Below are 21,228 nucleotides of genomic sequence, written 5' to 3'. Positions count from 1 at the left end.
AAGCAAAGGGATCTTTCATATCTCATACTTCAACAGTGTTATTTTTATAAGCTTGGTTTAGCAGTACAGCCAGTGCCATGATACTAGATCTATATTTCCAACCAAATGTATATTACAGTGAATTTCTTTTTTCAGACTCTATGTATAAACACTGCATTGTGCAACAGAATAAAAAAGTGCACAAAGGTTTAGTTTGTGAAATTTAGGATGCATTTTCATCTGGCTTCTCTATGCAATAATCCTACAGTATATGCAATTATTTTTAGTGTTCATCATGTTGAATATGGCCGTTTTATTCCGAAGGCCCCAAAAGATGCTATTTCGTACGTGTTAAATTTTCTCTTCCAGTCATGCTCATTTGCTGTCTATGCATGGCGAGGCTTTTTTTTTGTGTGTGGTGCAGATGATATAGATGTCATTTTTCACTTTTGTAATGTTTTGTTTGACTGCCGAACTGAAGAGAAACACCATTATACAAAGCGAGCATGTGTCCAGACTGCGTGATAGATGCTCTGTATAGGATATGCCAGATTTTGCCATGCGTGACATCATCTTTTTTATTTTATTTTTTGTTTCAAACCAAAGAGCAGTTTTGTTACTCTGTAGTCAATTTGCCTTTCCGGTTTTCAAACTGAAGTTTGACCAAATTTTGTCGTCTCCATTTCGTCCTGTTTGACATTGACCAATTTTGTAAGACCTGTAACATTTGTAATTTATTCAGTTTTTCAAACATTTACTCAAGAAAACCTACAAGCATATATCTTTATACACTGCGACTAGTCAGACATTTTGTGACAGAAAAATATTACCAAGAAATCCGAACTTGCGTCTTGGTCCAAATGGTATCATGATGTTTTGATGTACCTATATATTTTTGGTTGAGAGTGAAGCTAAATAAGTTCATAGGTAATTGATGGCACATTTTAATTTATTCTTCTTTTTTATTCCACTTATTTATTAAATAATTTATTGGTTTCGTTTCTTTAAATGACCAGGCATCATGGTAAATTTGAAGGGCTATTTTTGATTCTCAACATCAAATCTTCTCCCTCAAATGAATCGGCTTGTGACAAAGTGCTCAAATGTGTGATCTGAAAACTGGTTTATACCTCACCGGTGAAGACACTGGGTTACACTATATATTAGACCTCGCTGTATGATACGTTGAGCAGAAGCGGAGTTCTACTCGAGAACATTGTAATGTGAAACGCTATCCACATGCAGCACAATGTAGCAAGAACACATTTCACACATCATTTGAATGTTCACACACATGATGAATTGTGCTGAAAGGAGTGTTCACGACTGGATCTGTAACATTACAAACAATACAAATCATTGTTGTTTCAAATAGTCATTCCTCCGGCAGGTCCTGTGTGAGACTGATAGAGGCACACGATGTATGATACACATCACAGCGTACAGTGTGGAAAGTCATAAAGTTGCTTTATACACTTGATGTGCTCATTCTTGAAATGGGAAACGCAAATATGTAGTCAAACACATTTAGAGAACATTTGTAGAAATACGTTCAGCTTCATGTTGCTGTTAATGACCGATTTCTTTCTTGATGAACCCTGCTTAAGGCTATTGACGATGTTGCTGGACTGTCCCGTGTGTAAATGACAGCAGTGACGCCCCGGGCCCTCACACACGCAATATACACGACGAGTTATAACAAATAATACTGGCTCGGGAACACAAGGACAATGTGATGATGTGAAATATGTGCTATATGCAAATACGATTTGTTATTTGGCTTAATTATCATGAAAATATCAATTTAATGTCCTGATGATTTCTTACTCTTATTTTGAGGCATGTTTCTTTTGTGTGTGTTTATATTTTATTTATTGATTTGTCCTGTTTTGATCCAGTGCCACCTTGGATTCGATCGCAACTGCCCAGGAAGTGGTGATCTCTGAGCGATGATTGGCATGGCCATCATATGTAACTTATGTACGCAAAACTGTGGGGTAAAATTTTATTTTTGCACAAGTTGGTATGGCCTTAATTTTGGGGTTTCTTTGCTTCTATTGTGGATTGGCACCAAGTGCATCTCTTCATTTGCTTCTTGTCATACTCCGAGTGCACTTCCAAGCAGTGAAAAGAACAGCAAATTCTTATTTTTTATGTTCCAATACTAAAACATGGAATTTTTTGCATGAATAGAATTAAATGGCAGATATTTTTGGCTTGTACAGAAATGTGAGCAATTTGAAGAAAAACGGAATGTACCATTTCTGCTATATCTGTATATAACACAATATTTATTGAAATATGTCATAATGCTAAATCTAATTCTATTAAAGGTTTTCTGAACTAAAACATCTGAACAGTTTGTGAGAATTGTGAAATCTGTGTGAGCTAAGCTAAGAATCACGTTGGGTATGAGCATATACATACATTTATTTATTTATATATATATATATATAACACAACTTTCAGGCACAATTGATTGACAAATAAACTGCGCTCCTATTTCATTGTTGTTGTGGATATTTTCAGCAAACAGTTTGCTCCGTACATTCAGTTTAACAGCATTAAAAAGGGAAAATGTTATCATTCAAATGAACTGTGTATGTGCATTTTAAACACATTATGTTCTTCGTCCATGTAAAGACGGCATGACATCCTTGTCCTTGTGGGGACATTTTTTGGTAACTATGAGGAAAAGATTATAAATCATAATAGATTCTGTTTTATAAAAATGCTGTGATGTGAAAATGTAAAAATGTTTTCTGTGATGGGTAGGTTTAGGGTTAGTGTTAGGGGAGATAACATACATTTTGTTCAGTATAAAAATCATTATGTCTTTGGAATGTTCCCATATAATATGGAAACCGTGTGTGTGTGTGTGTGAGTTTGAATCTATCTGTTTATTCCAAAAGAAAATGCATTCCACTCTGACAATGACATCTTGACATCTATGTTGAGCATATATTCAATTTCTGAACTTCAATTCTTTTTTTAAATACTTTTGTGGCGCATATTTCTAAAGAAAATACAGGATGCCTCAAAATCTTATTAAAGGGCTGACATCCTTACAAGTTTTTGTATATTTTTTTTATATTAACTATTTTTTTTTATAATTTCTAAAAAGCAGTAAGTAAAGTAGTTATGTTACTGCTTTGACAAAAATGTGACAAGTCAAAGTATGATACATATCTTAAATGCAGGAAGCCATTTCATAGTCGTAACGAAACCCCAAAAATATATACAAAGGAAAATATCAGAGAAGATAGAAGGTCTGTTTTGTTTATAGTGGAGTGGCTTAGTGCTTATGTTTGGCAGAATCGTTCAGTTTATGATACAAGCGTGTAAATTGGCATGAGCAGTCTCGATGGGTCACTTGACAAGAAAATTGTCCGAGCCACTTGAAATTTCAAGATGGCGGCCATTTTTCAAGATGGCCGACACCTTAGTGGAGCAGTTAAGTGATATAGTGGAGCAATTAGGCTTAAGAAATCATTTAGTTGGTGATACAAGCATGAAAATTGCCATGAGCCTAATTGCTCCACTAAGGTGGTGGCCATCTTGAAAAGTGGCCGCCATCTTGAGATTTCAAGTAGCTGTAGGTGGCTTATTATCTAGTGACCATCAGAGACTGCTCATGCCAATTTTCATGCTTGTATCACCAAATAAACCACTATATCACTTAACTGCTCCACTAAGGTGTCGGCCATCTTGAAAAATAGCCGCTATCTTGAAATTTCAAGTGGCTCGGACAATTTTCTTGTCAAGTGACCCATGGAGACTGCTCATGCCAATTTTCACGCTTGTATCATAAACTGAACGATTATATCACTTAGTCGCTCCACTATTATTGGTTGTTGCAATTTTATATATTAAAAAAATGATATATAAAATATATAAAAAATGTATACTGTATCCCTTTATATATGTAAAACGTATACCATATAGGCCCTGTCCCAAATGGCGCACTTCATGAGGACTTTCGGTCTCGTGGACTTAAATTGCGTGTACTCGCAGAGTCTACGAGTCTGTAGGCCGTCCCATTCAGCATTTTAACGTTCTGAAGTGTGCTCAGCAGCGCCCCCTTTGTACACTTGAAGCGGTCTTCCACGAAGCCCGCATAGATGCAGGCTCCACACACTTTAACTACCCAGGAATCCTTGCGAGGCCAATCAGACAACGGATGGGAGGAGATTTCGCTCACGGACAATTGTTGACATGGCTGAGAAGAAAATAATATGTTTTTTATGACCTAGATGTACATTTTACCAGTTGTTACCTACAGTTTATACAAACATTATGGTCATCGAGCAGTGGTTGATGTCTCAAACATAATAATAGCGCGATGAATAATACGATCGCATTATGATTCATTAAATAAATAGAACTGAATGTCAGGGCTTTACTAAGTCATATGTAAACATAGTATGAATATTGAAACCTGTAAATTCATCTGAAACTCCATTATGTGTTAAAATTGTAATCTTAGTTCAAATGGAACATTATGTATTATTATGTACAACTGTATACATCATTTAAATAAGCATGATGTATTGTCTTATGCCCATCTAGGTGACATGCGATGTGATTTCAGCAACAACCAGGCCGTTATTTCCGGCATGACGATCGAGTCTGTCCCGAAAATACCTCTCAATGCGCCCTCGTAGACACGAGCCAAGGGCCCTAACGGTCATTGTCAGGTGACGTCACACTCGTGAAACACGAAATGCATTATGGGTGTAGTCGCCATTTGTAAGGTATCAGTGCTAGTGTGTTCTTTTGGGAGAATTGTGTTGTTCGTAAATGCGATAAAATGGTACGTTCTTGTTGTGTAAAAAATGACAGAAAGGGTCAAAAACAAAACAACGGGGAAAGGTTTAGTTTTCCCACTTTGAAGAAAGGACTTGGACAGCACATAACAAAGAGGCGTCGGATGGCCTGGGTTGGAGCTGTGCGACGCAAAAACATCACTTTTGCAAACATATCTCCGTTTATGTATGTCTTCTCTCGACATTTTGTGTAATTAATACAATAAAGAAAAAAATGCCTGAAAAGAGGGAAGTATAACAATTTATTTGACACGTTCAAATTAAACAAACCATCCTTAATCAGGCACTGATGATATACAGTTAACATGACATTATCATCTTCATCATTACAGCAAACATACCTTTGCTGTTACTACTGTGTTGTGGCAGTCCTTCGGTCGGAATGGAAATAAATCCTGTAACGTTACCCAGCCATTGGTGAAATGTCCGTGGGCTTTCAGAGATTTATAGTTTTTAAATTGTTCACTGGTATATGCGCTTACACCATAAACAAGATAATTGACAATGTCTAAATATGAGGATGGAGGTAGCAATGCGGGGTCAGCACTCCAACTTACTGCAGTCAGCTCATATGGATCTATGTTCTGAATGGATGACAATTTCTCCAAATAACGGTCCCAGGCATCTTTATCGAGTTCTCGGTACGGCCTTTTCTCAAATTTTATTTTGCTTCTCCAGGTTTGCGAGTTATATTTACTTCTTATCTAGATAGTTATCGTATTAGTTATCTTAGTTCTTTTATTTACTTCTACTCCTGTAATCTCTTTAATTCTCAGTCAGTAGCATAGGGTCGGTAGCGATACCTCAAAAATGGCGCCGCGGTGACGTCACACACAACAAACCCACGTGTCTGACTAGTGCTGCGTTCCAGTCCACTTTTAGACACGCACTTGCGAACTTCCCTAAGCACTTCCCCTCGGGGGAATCCCTGCCGCCATTTTGAAGTGCGTTCCACTTCGTGAAGTGGACGAGGGAAGTTTATATGGACAGACCCTCGTTCCCTCGATTTTGACCGAGGGAGCGAGTCTGCTTCAAATGTACACTTCAGGCACCTATATGTCCCACAATGCAACACGATTGTGACGTCACCGCATATCTCGTCTAATCACCACCACACAAACAACTCTATGATATATTAATTATAATTTTTTTTAAATTTAAAACAACCCAAACACACATATAAACATTTGGATGCTGCATTAAACAAATTCTTAAAGGGAAAAAAATGTAAATAATAAATCAACTCCACAGCTGATTCCAAGTGATCAGGGCTTAGGACGTTCCAGTTCAGCCCATTGCAGTTTCCGCCAGTAGTGGGCACTCGCAATGACGTACATCCGAGTGAACGAGACGAAGGGAAGTTAGCAAGTGAAGGGCATGACAATTTTGGACTGGAACGCAGCCCAAGTGAAGGGCATGACAATTTTGGACTGGAACGCAGCCAAAGACCGATAGGTCTGCACTACATGACGTCACCAAAGTGTGGACTCTGAGGAAGTCCACAAGTCCAGAGTGTGCCATTTGGGACAGGGCGATGGATGGATGGATGGATGGATGGATGGATGGATGGATGGATGGTAGTAACCAGTAAACTAAAATATATCCATACAAAAAAGTATTTGATTAATGCAGGAGATAAATTGTTTGTCCCTTCATGCACTGTTTCAACCATTTTAGGGGAATGACGTTTTTTAAGATGGTGCTGTTGCCCTTATTTAAAATTTAAAAGTCAAAGTCACATTGACATTGTTTTAATATTATTTCAAAGCATTTGCTTTTTGGTGTTTTATATACCCCAACCGATTTTTAGAGGAAAGTCAATTAAGCAGATTCAGGCACTGGAAAGTATACACTTTGCAAGAATTTCCCAGAGGCCCTGTATGGCTGCATTTGAATACATCCATACTCGGCCTTATGGCCATCCTTGCTCAGGCTTTTAAATTATGCAAGTGGATTATGAAGCACAAAGGCTCAGTCAATTTGTCCCCTCGCTTGAGTAGTCTGGAGGAGCCCCCGCCCCTCTGACTGCCCTGCGCTTTACAGTGGGACTGGAATTACATTACGGCTGACACTGAAAACCGCCGCGGGGCCCGAAGCCAGTGAAACATGAAGGCTTTGACAGAATGTTTTTTCCTTCAATATATGAGAAATATTTTCAGTCTTAACTGAGAAATAGAACTGTTCATTTTGTTTTATTAACAACTTAGCAATAAAAAAACTCTGGAGGTGAAATTTAAAGGGCTGGTTCGGAACATGAATGGATACGTTTTGAAAAATGTGCAAGCCACTCCTTTAGCCGTTAGGGATGTGCGAGACTAATCGATTATATGATACTGCCGCCGGGAATTAGCTAGGGGATCCGGGGCCTCAGTGTGGGTTGTTGCTGAAATCACGGGGGGGGGGGGGGGGGTCATCCATTTGAACTAATATTCAAATGGATCACTAGCTTATACAGACAGTCTAGACTGGTCTGTTGCAGAATTCCCATTTAAACGATAATGAAATTAGTATAATCCCTACTGCAAATACAATGAATTAAGCTTCAAGAAGGTTGCAAAGGCATCTTGAAACAAGTACCATATTCGATAGTGTTGTGTGAAAATTTAAGTTGCTCATGTTTTGAATAGAATGATTGATTCACTGATAAGCAGTCTGAATAATTCACTGACTCTGAATGATTTGGTTGCAGTGGTTCACAGCTTACTAGAGGGGAAGATTTCCATTGAATAATGACTTTAATTTCGGTCTGTTCCTCACACAGAATCTCAAACAGAGAAAAGTCATTCTGATGACTTTTATGGTGCTTTTTTAAGGCATAAAAGCCTCAATGGCCATGGTGACTAATTGCAAGGACAAAAGCAACCAATTCCAATTTTGGAACAAAATGAGGGTAAGTAATGACAGAATGTTGATTTGTGGCTGAACTAACCCTTTAAATAGCTGTGCCGGTGACTGTGGTGTTGCAGAGGGTCCAGCTGGGGGTCCGTATGTTTGGTGGGTTGTGGCCATCTGTATGAGGACATCTTGAACTCATGAGGGTCATGAGGGTGTGGGGCTTCAAAATAAAGTAGCGGAGAGAAGCTGCACTTTCCCTCTCATGAATACTAATGCTGGGACACCTGCTGGTCAACACCCCCCTACATCACTTCTACAGCTAATCACATCCACGGTTTATAATGAGCTACAGTTGTGTTTGGGTTTTTTTTTTTCTGTATGATGCAAGCACATGAATTCATAATTAGGCCCAGTAATCTCAGTAACTCAATCAGACTGAGAAAATGGGAAGATGATTGGCCGGCGTGTGCCTCGGGATAAGGTATCGGTAAAGAACGCTGCTATGGCAATATAACATATTGATATTTGTTGAGAGTGGCAGCACAATATTGCAAAATCTCATCATTTTGGTGGCTGGGTGATGGATGTCTATAAGTGCAAAATTGACTTTTCCGTTATGACCAGTTCTACCCCGGCAGTAATGGAAAAAAGATTGAGCCGATGCTATGAAGATCTTCAGGTGCTGCAGCCTTTAGAAATTAGATTTGCATATATATATATATATATATATATATATATATATATATATATATATATATATATATATATATATATATATATATATATATATATACACACACTGTATATAAATAAATGATCAACACGCTAACGTATTTTCAGATGCGGCAGCCAACAAACGTGAGGATTCTCTGTGATGTCATTTTAACATGGCGAAATACATTGGAAGGGGACAACCTGTACCATGTATAATTTAAGTTGACATGAAACAGAAACTGCAAAATCCTTTTCTTCCCTATTGTAACATATCTGTGTGAAACAGCTTCTCAAACAGGAAAAACTTGGGGAATTGTTTGGATGGCTGTGGTTTGGTCGGTGATTTGCGGTGATCTCAAAAAATAGGGCAGTTAGATTAAAGATTACAAGGGCACCTGACTTTTATGTGCATGGATGAATCATTTATAATAAACAGTGCAGATCTCCATAAGCTAATTTTGATTTTATGGTGACAAACATCCATGATTTTACCTGTCACTTACTACCAGGTGTTTTAGAGGCAACTTTAAAACTACTTCCAAAGAGCCATTTAAACCTAAGAATTATTTTGGATGTGAGCAGTATATATTTAAAAAAAATACTTAAATTGCTTTTTTCCTACCGTGTATCATTTGCTTTCTATTGTATTGTATGATGATCACATATACAAACTGTCTAAAAGGTTCAATAAACTATTTAAATTTTTTTTTTTAGTATCATTTTTCAGACTTTACACAAGTCAAAGACATCTTTTCTTGTTTTCCCTTGTCAAATAGTAAATCTTTATAATTGCCACTTTTCTTATTTCTTAATTATAAAATTTCTTAATTTTAGTTGTAGTTCCAGGCCTAGAGGTCAATTAAAATTTGACCTTATTTATATTTTCAGCATGATCCCCGTCGACATTTCTCAACCTAGACAAGACACACCCATGCTTCAAAATAGCACATAGTTTATTTTGTTCTCTCATCAGTGGAGTTGTTAAAATATGTTGTCATTCTTGATGAAGTGCAACAGTAGAAGGCAAACAGGATTCTTTACATGCTAGATAGTCACTCACACACAACCATGATTTGCCATGGCAACAAATCCAAATAAAACCATACTTGCACTTGACCTGAAAGCGGGTGCTAGCAATACACAGGATTGCCCAAGCAGTAAAAACACGTTCCTTTAAGAAACAGGGAGAGAACTCTAAAACCAAATGCTAGGTTTCTCCTTTCCCCAATTCAAGTAGTTTTGTTTTTCTACAACAAATTCAAGTTCAATCTCAGAATTAAAAGGAAGTCCAGATAAAGAAACAAAAATAAATCTCACTCCTGGGTCCTGGAGTGAGGGATGGAGACAGGGAACAGAAAAGCCATCTGTGTTAACCAGGGTGACTTGCATCAGCAGTGAATGACGTGGGAGCTGCCTCACTGACGTGGTCCTGCGTAGCGGCCCTCGCTGGGTCCTGCGGCTCGACCGGCTCCGAAACTGGGTTTCTGAGGCATGCCTCCACGGGCGGGCGGTCCCCTTGACCCGCCAATCCTGTCACGCGGTCCCCCCGGGCCTCTAGGGCGGATGTCCCGCCTGTCACCTTCACGGGCCGAGCGGGTCTTCTTTTCCTCTACGTTCAGTCGAACATCTCCTCGCAGTTTAATGGGCTACAACACACAGAAAAAAGGTCATTCTGATGATCCTGCATTCGCCAAAATATCCCGTATCACGCAACATCTGAGAGTCACACGTACCCGATTGCTGAGGATCTTCTGCACGGGCTCAGAATCATCAAATACCACAAATCCAAAGTTAGGCAGCTTTCCACCGCTGTTGATTCTCAGCTCAAGGACAGTGCCATACTCTGAAAAGAAATAAGCAGGTAAGCTCATGCAGGATGAGGATCTGATCTACATTTTAAAAAGTGCCATTTACACTTACGTTCAAAGAATTCCTTGAGCTCGTTCTTATCCACATCGTGAGGTACGTTTCCAACAAAGAGTTGGTGGCTGTCGGGATACCGGATCGTCCGCCGCACCTCTGACTCCCCGCTCTCACCCTCCCGGACCACTAAACCAGAGATTAAACGGATGATTCATGCCCTTTCAGGTTTTTAGTGGACCAGACACACTTTTAATTTAACTTTCAATTTCACTGGAGTATATGCCATTTATATGCAGACATGAACTTCATTACGAAGAGGTTTTGCCAGAGCCAATAAGATTAAGAAACTGCAAATTCATCAAATCAACTTTCGTAAATATTTTAAAAACAGTTATAATGGACCCATACTAGATTCAGTAGACTTTTGCACACCTCCTGGTCTCGATGTTCTGTGAGCAGGAGAGGGTCCTGGTCTCTGGTCACGTGGTCTCTGGTCTCTCTGGGGTCTCTGTGCTGTGGTCTGTGTTTCTGCTTTCACCTCTACACGAGGCTATGGAGCACAAATCACAATCAATCAAGCATGGCAATAAAGCTGTATATGAAATTCCCTGAACTATTACAAAACTTCCTTGATTAGGATCTACAGTAAGTTACATTGTTGGACTTTAGAGCTGCACTAACACAGAAACCTTACATTAAAATAGTTATAAGAATTAACATGTTTTTACTATAGCATGTGATTATGCACTTTTTAAAGTAATTGCTAAAGTAACTACATGCAACAAGGACAATGTAAAAAGGTTTTACTGACTTTGAAATTAAAATGTAAAAGCATTAGATGTCCTAGAGTAGACCAATATCAAATATTCTTTAAATGGAGTAAAAGAGTGTGGTGACATCTACCTGCGCAGATGGGACAACTCGGACAACATGTGGAGGGACTCCTGTGGCAGGGACCACTCCTCCTGGTGGGAGATTCTTGCTAGTGACTGAAGCCCATGAAAATTGCTGAAAACAAGAAAGCATTTAATCTCACCTATCCAGTTTGGGATGAATGTACAGCTTCAGAAATATAGGTCAGTTGAAGAGAGAGAGACTCGACAGACAGTGATGAACGAGGGTGGTCTTACCCGGTTCTCCTCTGGCATGGTGGGTGCGGAGTCAGCAGGTGTGGGCGAAGGGGAAGATCTCTGAGTCTTTTCCTCAACATGAACCTCAGGCTGGCTGACAGGCTCTGGTTTCAGCTCTACAGCGGCTGGCTCAGGCTCCACCTCAGCTTCTGGCTCAGGCTGGGGCTCTGGAGTTATAGACACCTCTTCTTGCGGCCCCTCGGGCTCCACGCTGTAAACGGACAGACTTGCATGAAACCACAACTCTTTTTAAAAGCAACACTTTTTGGAGGGAATCATACCAAATAGAGTCTTGTGATAACTTAAGGTTACTGAAGTATTCCTTATGTAACTGATCAAAATTGAAGTGTGTGTAGTTTGTTTTGACTTACAACACACCCACATGATTTGCATCCTGCCTTACTCAAGTGATTACCAAACTGAACTATATCAGGGTTTCCCCAGGTTTGATCACCCCAAATTTAAGACTTTAAGACCTTTTTAAGACCACTTTAATGAAAATTAAGACCTACATCGCACCCATTATGCAGTCATAAAACACCAGATCAAATCCCAATAATGACTATTACTAACAAATGTTAATTAAAAATACATTATTATAAAAAAAAAAAACTCATTCAACAACACACTGCAAAGTGATGTTTTTGGTAAATATCAAACATTCATAACAATAAACAGATAAACTAACTTTTCAAATCGTCTTAGTAAAGTTTCTCAGCATTCAAATTGCTTCAACCATTGCTTCAGCGGGGTAGACAGATAGGTAAGAGAGATATAGATAGTAGGGGTGTAACGGTTCACAAAATTCACGGTTCGGTTCAATACACAATACACTTGTGTCATGGTCCGGTACGTTTTCGATACAGCAAAAAGAAAGAAATGCCAGAGAATTTTTTTTTTTTTTTATTAAAACTAACATAATAAAGTAGGCTATGATATATATATATATATATATATATATATATATATATATTTTTTTTTTTTTTACTTTGACCAATGATGGAGCTATAGGAGCATAAACAAAACAGCTCCTTGGAAAAAATGAAATGTAGCCTAATATTGTAGTAGTTATAAACAAAGGTCTATTTTTAGTTCAGATTAACATTTGAGGGCAGCAATTGTATTCATAATGTCAAAATAAAACCAATGTAATGTTACTTGAAGGCATTATAGCCTACTATTCCTGCCAAACTTCCATGGTTGCAGTTAGTGTTACTACAGTAAATCCATGGTAAATGTTGCTGATCTGTGGACACTAACGTTAGATAGTTCATTCATGGCACAATGTTTCTTCTTGGCTTCCACAAGCTGTTTGATCCGTTAAAAACGGAGAAATGTGAATGTTTCTCACTAGATCTCACAGCGATGATATAACTTCTGTGGCGAATTCAAATGATGTATTTACTGGATCTCTTATTACCGCTGTGTAACAGTGTTGCTTGATCAAGATCGGCTCGCGCTGCACTGGTCCAAACTGATAAACGGTCCTTCAACCACACAATAATGAGTAGCTCAGTTTCGTTCCGCTTACATTACATTTGCATCTGATGTTGGACAATGTTGTGGTTGCGCCGGCATCTCTTACATTATGAGCGCGCTTGCCACGCGCAACGCGCCTACATTTGAAATAATTAACGAACCGTTCGGTTTGAAAATGCGTACACCGAACCGAACGACACTTCCCCATGATGTCTCTCCTCTCAACTGATGGATTAGAATGTTGATCCATTGCCGCCGGCGCCAAAACCCAAACTATTGTTTGCGCATACTAGAAATTAAGTTCTCTGACGTTACACTAAACCCTGTTGAATTTTACGTTGTTGTTTTTTCCCCCATTTCACCTTGCGTTGCAGTCTGGTTGACTTTGAATAAATAGGCTAGTATTATGAAATTTAAGACCTTCGTTTAAAAAATTAAGACTTGGACAACGGAATTTAAGACTTTTTAAGGCCTTAATTTAGGAACATGACATTTAAGACTTTAAGACTTTTAAGACCCCGCGGCTACCCTGTATATTAAATGAGCCGAAAACTGAATACAAGTTACCAAGGTGTCTGATCGTAGTATCCAGCAGACTCATCCTGGACCACCTCAGGTGAGTGTACTCGCTCCAGCTCCTCCACGTCCTCCTCAGACTCTGTGAACAACAGGAGATGAATGAAGTCATCTGCTCACAGCTAGAGCAATGGGGAGACAGATTACTCTAAAGATGCCTGAAAAACACCAACAATATCAGCTGCTCACCCTCAGGAGGTTCTGAGTCGGAGTCCCCGAACACTTCATCCTGGTACCGGAAGATATCGTTGTGTACATAGAACTTATTTGCAACGGTTCCCTAAAAGATTACAACAATAAAATAAATTAATCTAAAAGAGAAAAAAAAAAAAGTTAATTTGTTGGCAAAAAGGCCAAATCTGCCTGAAGCCATTTTATTACAAAGAACACTATTATTAATCAAAAACAAAAGATGAGAACAAGTTGATGCTCCCAAGACACCAAGTCTAATGTTGACACTTTTCAGCAGGTGAATTTCTATTTAATCATCTGTGATTAATGAACAAATAATTATTTTGATTCGAACAGATGCTAATGAAATCAATAGCCGCTTTCCGACCTGTGAAAAGGTTCCTCCGTTCCTAGAACTATTGGCTAAAGTACCCGGATGTCGGCGTGTTCGCACCGCAGGAACTAGGAACGATTTTAGTTCTAGGAACTCCATTTGGAGGAACTTATTTAGGTCCTACTTCTGAGTAGGGTCTAAACCAGCACTATAGGAACTACCCGTGACGTTAGTGTACGCTGATTGACCGAATGCACGCGGAACACCAGCACCCGCCATTTTTAAAACAGCTAGAATGTAAACAGATTATAGCCTATATATTTACTCCAGAAACTAACTATACAAACATGGAAAACAGTGATAGACGGGCCTCTAAACCTTTATGCTGAAGAGAAAATCCAACGCAACTTTGAGGGGACCAAGTCAAACACTGCAACACTGGACATCAACCACACGGCATAACGTTAGGCTAATAACCTTTTTTTCATATACTGTCTACTTTCTATAACAGTTCTATCTAATAACATATTAAACAGTACTGTTAGACAGATCGCTAACTAATAAACAGAATGCGAGCATTGTTTGCTCTGGCGTTCTAAGCGCCGCCAAAATAAAGGTCCGTCGCGCCGTCAAAATAAAAGCCGCCGTGCTTGCGTCACTCCCTTACCGCTCCTACCAGTTCCTATGGCCACTGCAAACGCAAACAGCAAAACCGAGTTTGGGGGAGAGCAGTTCTTAGAACTGTTTAGAAGTGGACAGTTCCTAGAACTAAGTTCCTGTAACTACTGGTCGGAAAGCGACTAATGAATAGAGGAGACTAAATGTGAAATGGGGAGGGCACAGACTGGATCAGAATGCAGAAAATGAAGTATGCCTGCGCATTAAACTTCACTCCACACACATGAAATATCTAGCCAATTATTTCTTAAAGTTAGGGGTATGACAAGATCTTGTGCCACATGAACTTGCGATATTAAAATGTGACATTTCTCGTCTTGGTGAAAAGCAGTCTCACGATATAAGAATGACTGAGTTGAGCTTGTGGCAAAACCTTTTAAAGGGCTCACATTATATTGTTCTATATTGTCTTTTACTGAATATGATGATTCATTCTCCGAATTTAGAACTGAAGTGACATTCATTACAAGATGTTTAGTTTAGGGCTGTCACAATTCCGATTAAATTGAAGGCCTTCATTTAAAAAAAGAAAAAATCCTCAATTGCAATTTACTCGTCAATTAATCAGCTAAACACTTAAAGTGGCGCATTCAATTGACGTGATTCGCATTATTAGACCATTTTCTTAGGCTGCACTAGGGATGCCCATAATTAACTGGTTAACCATTAACCAACAGTACGAATTTACCGATTAATACGATCAGTTAAACGGTTTAATTTTTCCAAGATATTTTAAGATGTCTGCTGCATGGTTAAATATGCTACACATACAAAAGTGCGTTTTTGAGAGAAAACAGGCAAGTCACGTATTCACCTTATTTTTAACGGAAATACGGACGCAGCCAGTTGACGGTATTTTGTGCGAGACTTCCGGTCAGGCACTTCCGGTCACTGGCGCGCTGATCACTTTTCACCATATCGGTTAATTAAACAAGTGTTCCTAACAACTAACTCATCGTCATGGCTTCGGGGAAGACCGGGATTGTTTGTGCAGTTAGAGGTTGTCATAAACTGATACAAAAGAAAGGTTTACTTGGAGCAGGAGTGTTTTAATCATCGAAATCATTTACATTTTAATCAGGCGCCCTACGACCAGAGACACACTGGCTGCGTGGCGTTTCTGTTGCGTGGCGTTTTACATGTCTTTGCACACCAGAAACGTGTCTGACGCGGCACTGCTAGGTGACATATGATAAGCCTCATTCATTGGTGATTATATTCGACATAATGGGGAGAGAGTTGTGGAAGGCCTTTAATGTTAAACATATATATAGCAGCAAAGACAACGTCGGCAGTATTGACGGCAAAACAGGCTACAGAATATTTCGTTCTGTATTGACAGGTGCAATATTAGAAAATCGATTTTTTTTCATTGCATTTATATCTGCATTTGTCAAAACCTAAAATTTCAAACATCAAAATGTAATTTATTAATATGTATTCATGTAAAATTAAATACAAAGATCTTTTCCTATTCTATTTTGTCTGGAAACGCTTCCAAAACGCTTGCGTGTCGCGTGAAAAATAGGCCTCGATTCTATTTATAGCATGCACGCGTTTTCCGCGCCTGTGAGACGCGCATGTCACGCAGGCAGTGTGCACGTTCTAACCTGTTAACATGGGAGCCGAAATAAAAACGGACACGCAGTGTGTCGCCGGCCTGAGGAATCCCTTCGCCTGTGGTTAAAAGCTTTACATTTGAAGAAACCATCGAAACGACCGTATGTTTGTTCTTTTCATTTCGTGAGCACCTATAGAAGACCACCCGATACCAGAAAAGTGGCTGGGCTATGAAGTCTCAATAAAAACCATGATAAAAACTCCAAGGAGAAACAAAATCATTATAGTAACCCCTGTATAAAATCTAGTGATCATGGCATAATGGCATGATCATGGCATTTATTTTGTATGATTTACAACTATTTATAGCCATCTACTTATTGCTATCCATCCTATGCTTTGGTTGCATTCTTATGGCATTAATAATACATTTGACATGACAAAATACCTCCATATTAGTCCAGCGTTGGCTCGACTATGTTTAGGGCGGGGCTGAAGGAGCCGGTGAAGTTTTGGCACTCTGCCAGCTAGATGCATGAGTGTTTTCAACCAGGTCCGGTACCCTAACTGAGTGAGGCGGGGCTTTAGTTCTTTGTAGTATTCATAGCTACGGCATGTGTAACATTTTTCTATCAACTCTGCATAATCCTTCGCGATCGATATGTTATTTAGCCCAGGGAAGCGAGGAAACGGAAGTGCCGCACAAAAACCGGATATTGGACCCATGTTTACTTCCGCGTTCGAAAATAAGGTGGATAAGTCAGATTTTATTAGGCTATTACATTCTGAAATAATGTAAAATACCAGTAAATAAAGCAAAATGTTTGCAAACATAGCTGTAGGCTTTTTTAGTTTCATTGACTCCACAGCAAATCCTTTCATTTAAAAAAAATATTCAGAACAAGAACAAAAAAATATTCAGAACAAGAACAAAAAAAGAGTAGCTATACAAGCATCAAGACAAAAACAAATAAATTTAAAGCGAAACTGAAACTGGCGTTGAGTTCACGTAGCCTACCGCTCTCATTAGGCACAAATCCAAATGTTTCCATATTTGCAATGTATTTGGATGCTAAACTATTACTTATTGGAAGGTGAGTGAAGTACAAAGCCTAGTTTACAATATATTGATATTAAGAAAAACCTTCACGTGCTCGAATATGCTTGGCATAACACCACAGCGGGAAGGTGGTCACGCCAAATGCCATAGATTGTAATACAGACTATTTAAATTGAGCAGTGTAGCTTTTTATTTTGATAACGAATAGGCTGTGATGTCAGGTTAATGTTAGAAATAAGTCTATAACTTTGTTTTTCTTCGTTCACAGAAGTGCTACAGTTGCATCATGTGTAAAGCCTCATGTTCAGTTGCTTATGCTGTTATTACACATGTAAAGCCAATGTCGGACCTTTTTGAGGGTTGGCCGACTTGGAGAATCACAGAGAGAAAACTCTTATTGGCTTTACAGTTTAGTGAATTGAGTCAGTACACGAGAATAATAGCAAAACAGCGAGCAAAGTCATCAAGACGGTTCAGACAGAAGGCTTATGTCATCTTACCCGAGTGTTTCTGGGCAAATATTTTAATATTTACATGAGCCAAGTGGAATAAAGAAAGTGACTAAAGTTTGGTGTGTCCCTACCTTAAAACTAAACCCTCGAAAAATGAATTTTGTTATTTTAAATGGGTCACAGACACTTGTCCATTCTAATTTAACAATCTTGTTGGTTAACAAGCTTCAGTTGTCAGTTAGGGAAAAAACAAACAAAATGAACATTCACAATATATTAAAACCATTTAAAAAATTGTAACATAGCAGAGCTATTCTGAAGTCACAAATGCTGCGTTTCAAATAAATTAATACATGCACTGCGAGTGTCAGAGTGAACCATCAAATGCCTAATATTTTCGCGCCGACTATCGATTTACTTATTCACTTTTTCCATTTCGCAGGTCATTCGAAATTCAGTCTTTACTCCACACAACCTCACATTTTCCAATGGTTTACATCTGCATTGACAGATTCTTATTCACCCAAGGTCTTTGTTAATTTCATCTGATAACACATTTGTGAAGAAACCTTCATACCTCAGGTGCCAGAACAAATGTCTGCATGAACTTCCTCATGGGCTGCATGTTATTGGAGAGCTCCCCCAAAACTTGCACCACCACTCCCTCGTTCAGGGTGGCATGGGCATCGACGTGCCTGATCTTAGTGTGACAATCACGGAAGCTGAGAGCCATCACCTTCTTATGGATTTCCTGTTCAAAAAGAACAATGACATTGAGCTACTACACTGAACCATAACTAGTAGTAAAAATCCATAACACTTGCATTAACTCACAGACTGCCCGTAGACCGCTTCAGCCGGTTTGCCATTATTATCCAGACCACCATGTACATAAGATGAGTTCTTGCCATAAAACCTGAGAAGGATAAAAGCAACATGTTTAGCCATTGCAATATGTGCTAGAACATTTTAAACATGCATTTAACAGCGAGGGATTGAGATCAAATTTCAGCAAAACTCATTTGCAAAGAAAACCTGATTATGAAGGCAAAGCAAATCCTCCTCACCTGTGCAGGTAGTCAGGAGCCTGGTTCAGCAGGGTGTAGTACTGTCGGACAAACTCTCGCCCGACCAGCTGGGCACTTGGCTTCTCCATCACCATTTCTTTGGTCAACTGGATTCAACTAAAAAACAAAACGACTCGTTAAAATATATTTTTCATCCACATGTTGTTCCAAACCCATGACTTTCTCCTGGTGAACACAAAAGAGCTGTCAGTAACATCTTGTTCCTCCAGAGAAAGTCAAAGAACATGATGGGTGACTGAGAATTACTATTTCTTGTCAAAAAACTTAACCTGCTATAGAGGTAAACTACATCGGTTGATTGAAAACTAGGACAGACACTGAGGGGAAACCGAAACAAATCCCTTTGTTAAGCCCATCGAGAAGCAATAAGGCCGTTTCATGTCGATCGTTTCTGTAGATTTCAAATGGAAAAAGCCACACCCTATATGAACATTACTTGGTTTAGCTGCTCATCATGTAGGGTGGAGCAATATTACTTATTATTAATTAGATTAATCCATTGTGAAATGGACTGAAGTGCGTTAGGCCCGAACAAGAGACACCGCGTTGCCATCTTGAGCCCGGGTCCTTTGTGATCCCATTATGACATTTGATAGAATAAGAAAAAATATTTATCCAGTCGGATACACAATATAAGCCAAAACAATATTTTTATTAAATCGACGATTAATCAGGCACGTGCCCAGTACTTTGTCGCATAAGCTTGGACCAATGATGATTATCAACAGCAAAGGATAAAATCATACATATGTGGAAAATAAGATTGAAGAACATTTAATGTAAACATCGTGTAAAACTTGTATTCCTAATGTAACAACTCAAACGCGGGATCGCTCTTTGAAGGAAATGTCGGCTGGTGGTGAGGTGAACAAGCTAAAGCTAATCCTCACCGCGTCGAGCTACAAAAACCCACCCAGCGGCCTAACCGTGAGACTAACCGCTTAAGTTCTCGATTAAAGAGTCATATTTTAACACCCGATATGTTTTCATATGAAAAATGTTGGAATTGTAGATTTTTACCAAATAAATCCAGCACATGTCTATTAGCTGCGCACGAGTTTTCGGATTCAGTACGCTAACCAGACTACAAAAAACCGCACAAAATAAATGCTTTTTTTCTCTCTTTTTTTAATTCAGCCATTTAATTCCAAAAACACTTACCAAGAGGGAATCAGTAATGTGTGTTTGGGTTGAGTCTGAAGTGATTTGAGTGAAGCGCCGATAGCTGTGAAGCTTTTAGCTCAGACACACTGGCAGCAGCGCGTGTGGCGAAGTGCCGGTTTCACACGAGCTCTTACTAAATCAACGGCCCTTCTGATCACAGAACCCAACAGCCAATCAGATTGGCGCAGTGGGTTTGCGCGTCCAATCAGCATTCGTCCTCTCGCAAAGCCCCCATATTCACCCAATTAACATAAACTATACAGACTGTTTGCAACCTATTGAAAACGAGAGTGAAACCAGAACGAGGGATCAGAGCAAGGTTGTTAGGCCCGCACGGACATGAGTTACGCAGCAGCTGAACGTGTTGATGCTTTGCGCATTTTGTTTGCGAAACTAACGAGTTGCCAGGTAATGTTATGCACATTAGATACTGTAAACTATAAACATTCAAGTGAGAAAAGACTAAGGCTGTGATGTACGAAAAGAAGAAAATGTACAGTACAGGTCTCATTTCACTTCAGAAACCAAAATACATAAATAAGAAATATTTTGGTTTCTACCATAACTAGTATTAAAAATCGATAACTAGTATTAAAAATCGGTGGTGCAAATATCGTAGGCTAATGATAAATATCATTATGATATTTATTTTATTAAATTTAAACATATTTACCCAATTTTTGTTATCAGAATATCAAAATAAACAAATAAATAAATATATTAATAAATAATTTGTGGTAATTAAAATATATTTGTTTAAGTATTATGCCCATATGGGTGTTTATACATCATATCAATATTTGTTTTACAAATGCTATACTATATTAATTTAGCTAATTAAAAATCACAGTATGATAATATTGCTATAGCCTACTGTGATAGTTATCGTAGAAAATAGTGAGATGTCCAGGCTCAGTACTGTAATGACATTTGTGGGGTAATTCATCTCGTGAAAGTATATTGTCACTCACGATGCAAAATATTTTTTGAGATTAATAACCCATTTGGATGCGGTCACAGTGGTTGAGCCTATATTTGGTATCAGTGTGGAGACAATCTTTAGCACGGATTTTTCTAGTGTTATTTTTATATTTACAAATCTGACAGAACTGCATTAGAGTTTAATATAAATTATGGTTTATAAATATGAATATATTGAGATCGTATATTGTCCATTAGGGGGCGACACGCTTCCCATGCATGCAACAATGTGCGTTTGAAAACGATCTTGGGCTCCGTTTACCTAAAGCATCATGAGCTAAGAAGAGGATTGTGGACAACTATTAGCTTGGGCTCACGATGCTTGAAACGCATATTGG

At 38.8% G+C, this 21,228-nt stretch overlaps 1 protein-coding gene across 2 annotated transcripts; it reads right to left on the bottom strand.

The window, feature by feature from the left end:
* Positions 1 to 9,066: 9,066 nt before the first annotated feature.
* g3bp1 (GTPase activating protein (SH3 domain) binding protein 1) lies at positions 9,067 to 20,298 on the bottom strand. 2 transcript variants are annotated; one of them, XM_081382914.1, is made up of 12 exons: positions 19,907 to 20,298; positions 18,725 to 18,841; positions 18,492 to 18,573; positions 18,235 to 18,408; positions 13,592 to 13,682; positions 13,394 to 13,484; positions 11,348 to 11,558; positions 11,121 to 11,225; positions 10,626 to 10,767; positions 10,275 to 10,403; positions 10,088 to 10,197; positions 9,067 to 10,000 (listed from the first exon to the last, which is right to left on the bottom strand). In XM_081382914.1, the coding sequence occupies exons 2-12, from the start codon at positions 18,817 to 18,819 to the stop codon at positions 9,770 to 9,772; spliced, it is 1,461 nt and encodes a 486-aa protein (XP_081239040.1). In that variant the 5' UTR covers positions 18,820 to 18,841; positions 19,907 to 20,298; the 3' UTR covers positions 9,067 to 9,769. The 2 variants fall into 2 exon arrangements, with proteins under 2 accessions (XP_081239040.1, XP_081239041.1); XM_081382915.1 differs by having other exon boundaries at positions 9,117 to 10,000; positions 10,650 to 10,767; positions 19,907 to 20,131.
* Positions 20,299 to 21,228: the final 930 nt, after the last annotated feature.

The sequence above is a fragment of the Scardinius erythrophthalmus genome (assembly GCF_964197995.2).
Source record: "Scardinius erythrophthalmus genome assembly, chromosome: 13".
NCBI classification, from domain to species: domain Eukaryota; kingdom Metazoa; phylum Chordata; class Actinopteri; order Cypriniformes; family Leuciscidae; genus Scardinius; species Scardinius erythrophthalmus.
This window is presented reverse-complemented; position numbering and strand designations above follow the sequence as displayed.

Coding starts and splice junctions, on each gene's coding strand:
- g3bp1 (XM_081382914.1), bottom strand. CDS start 18,819: ATGGTGATGGAGAAGCCAAGTGCCCAGCTGGTCGGGCGAGAGTTTGTC. Junction 13,683..18,234: donor CATTTGTTCTGGCACCTGAG/GTATGAAGGTTT, acceptor GTAATCTTTTAG/GGAACCGTTGCAAATAAGTT. Junction 10,001..10,087: donor AGAAGATCCTCAGCAATCGG/GTACGTGTGACT, acceptor TGTGTGTTGTAG/CCCATTAAACTGCGAGGAGA.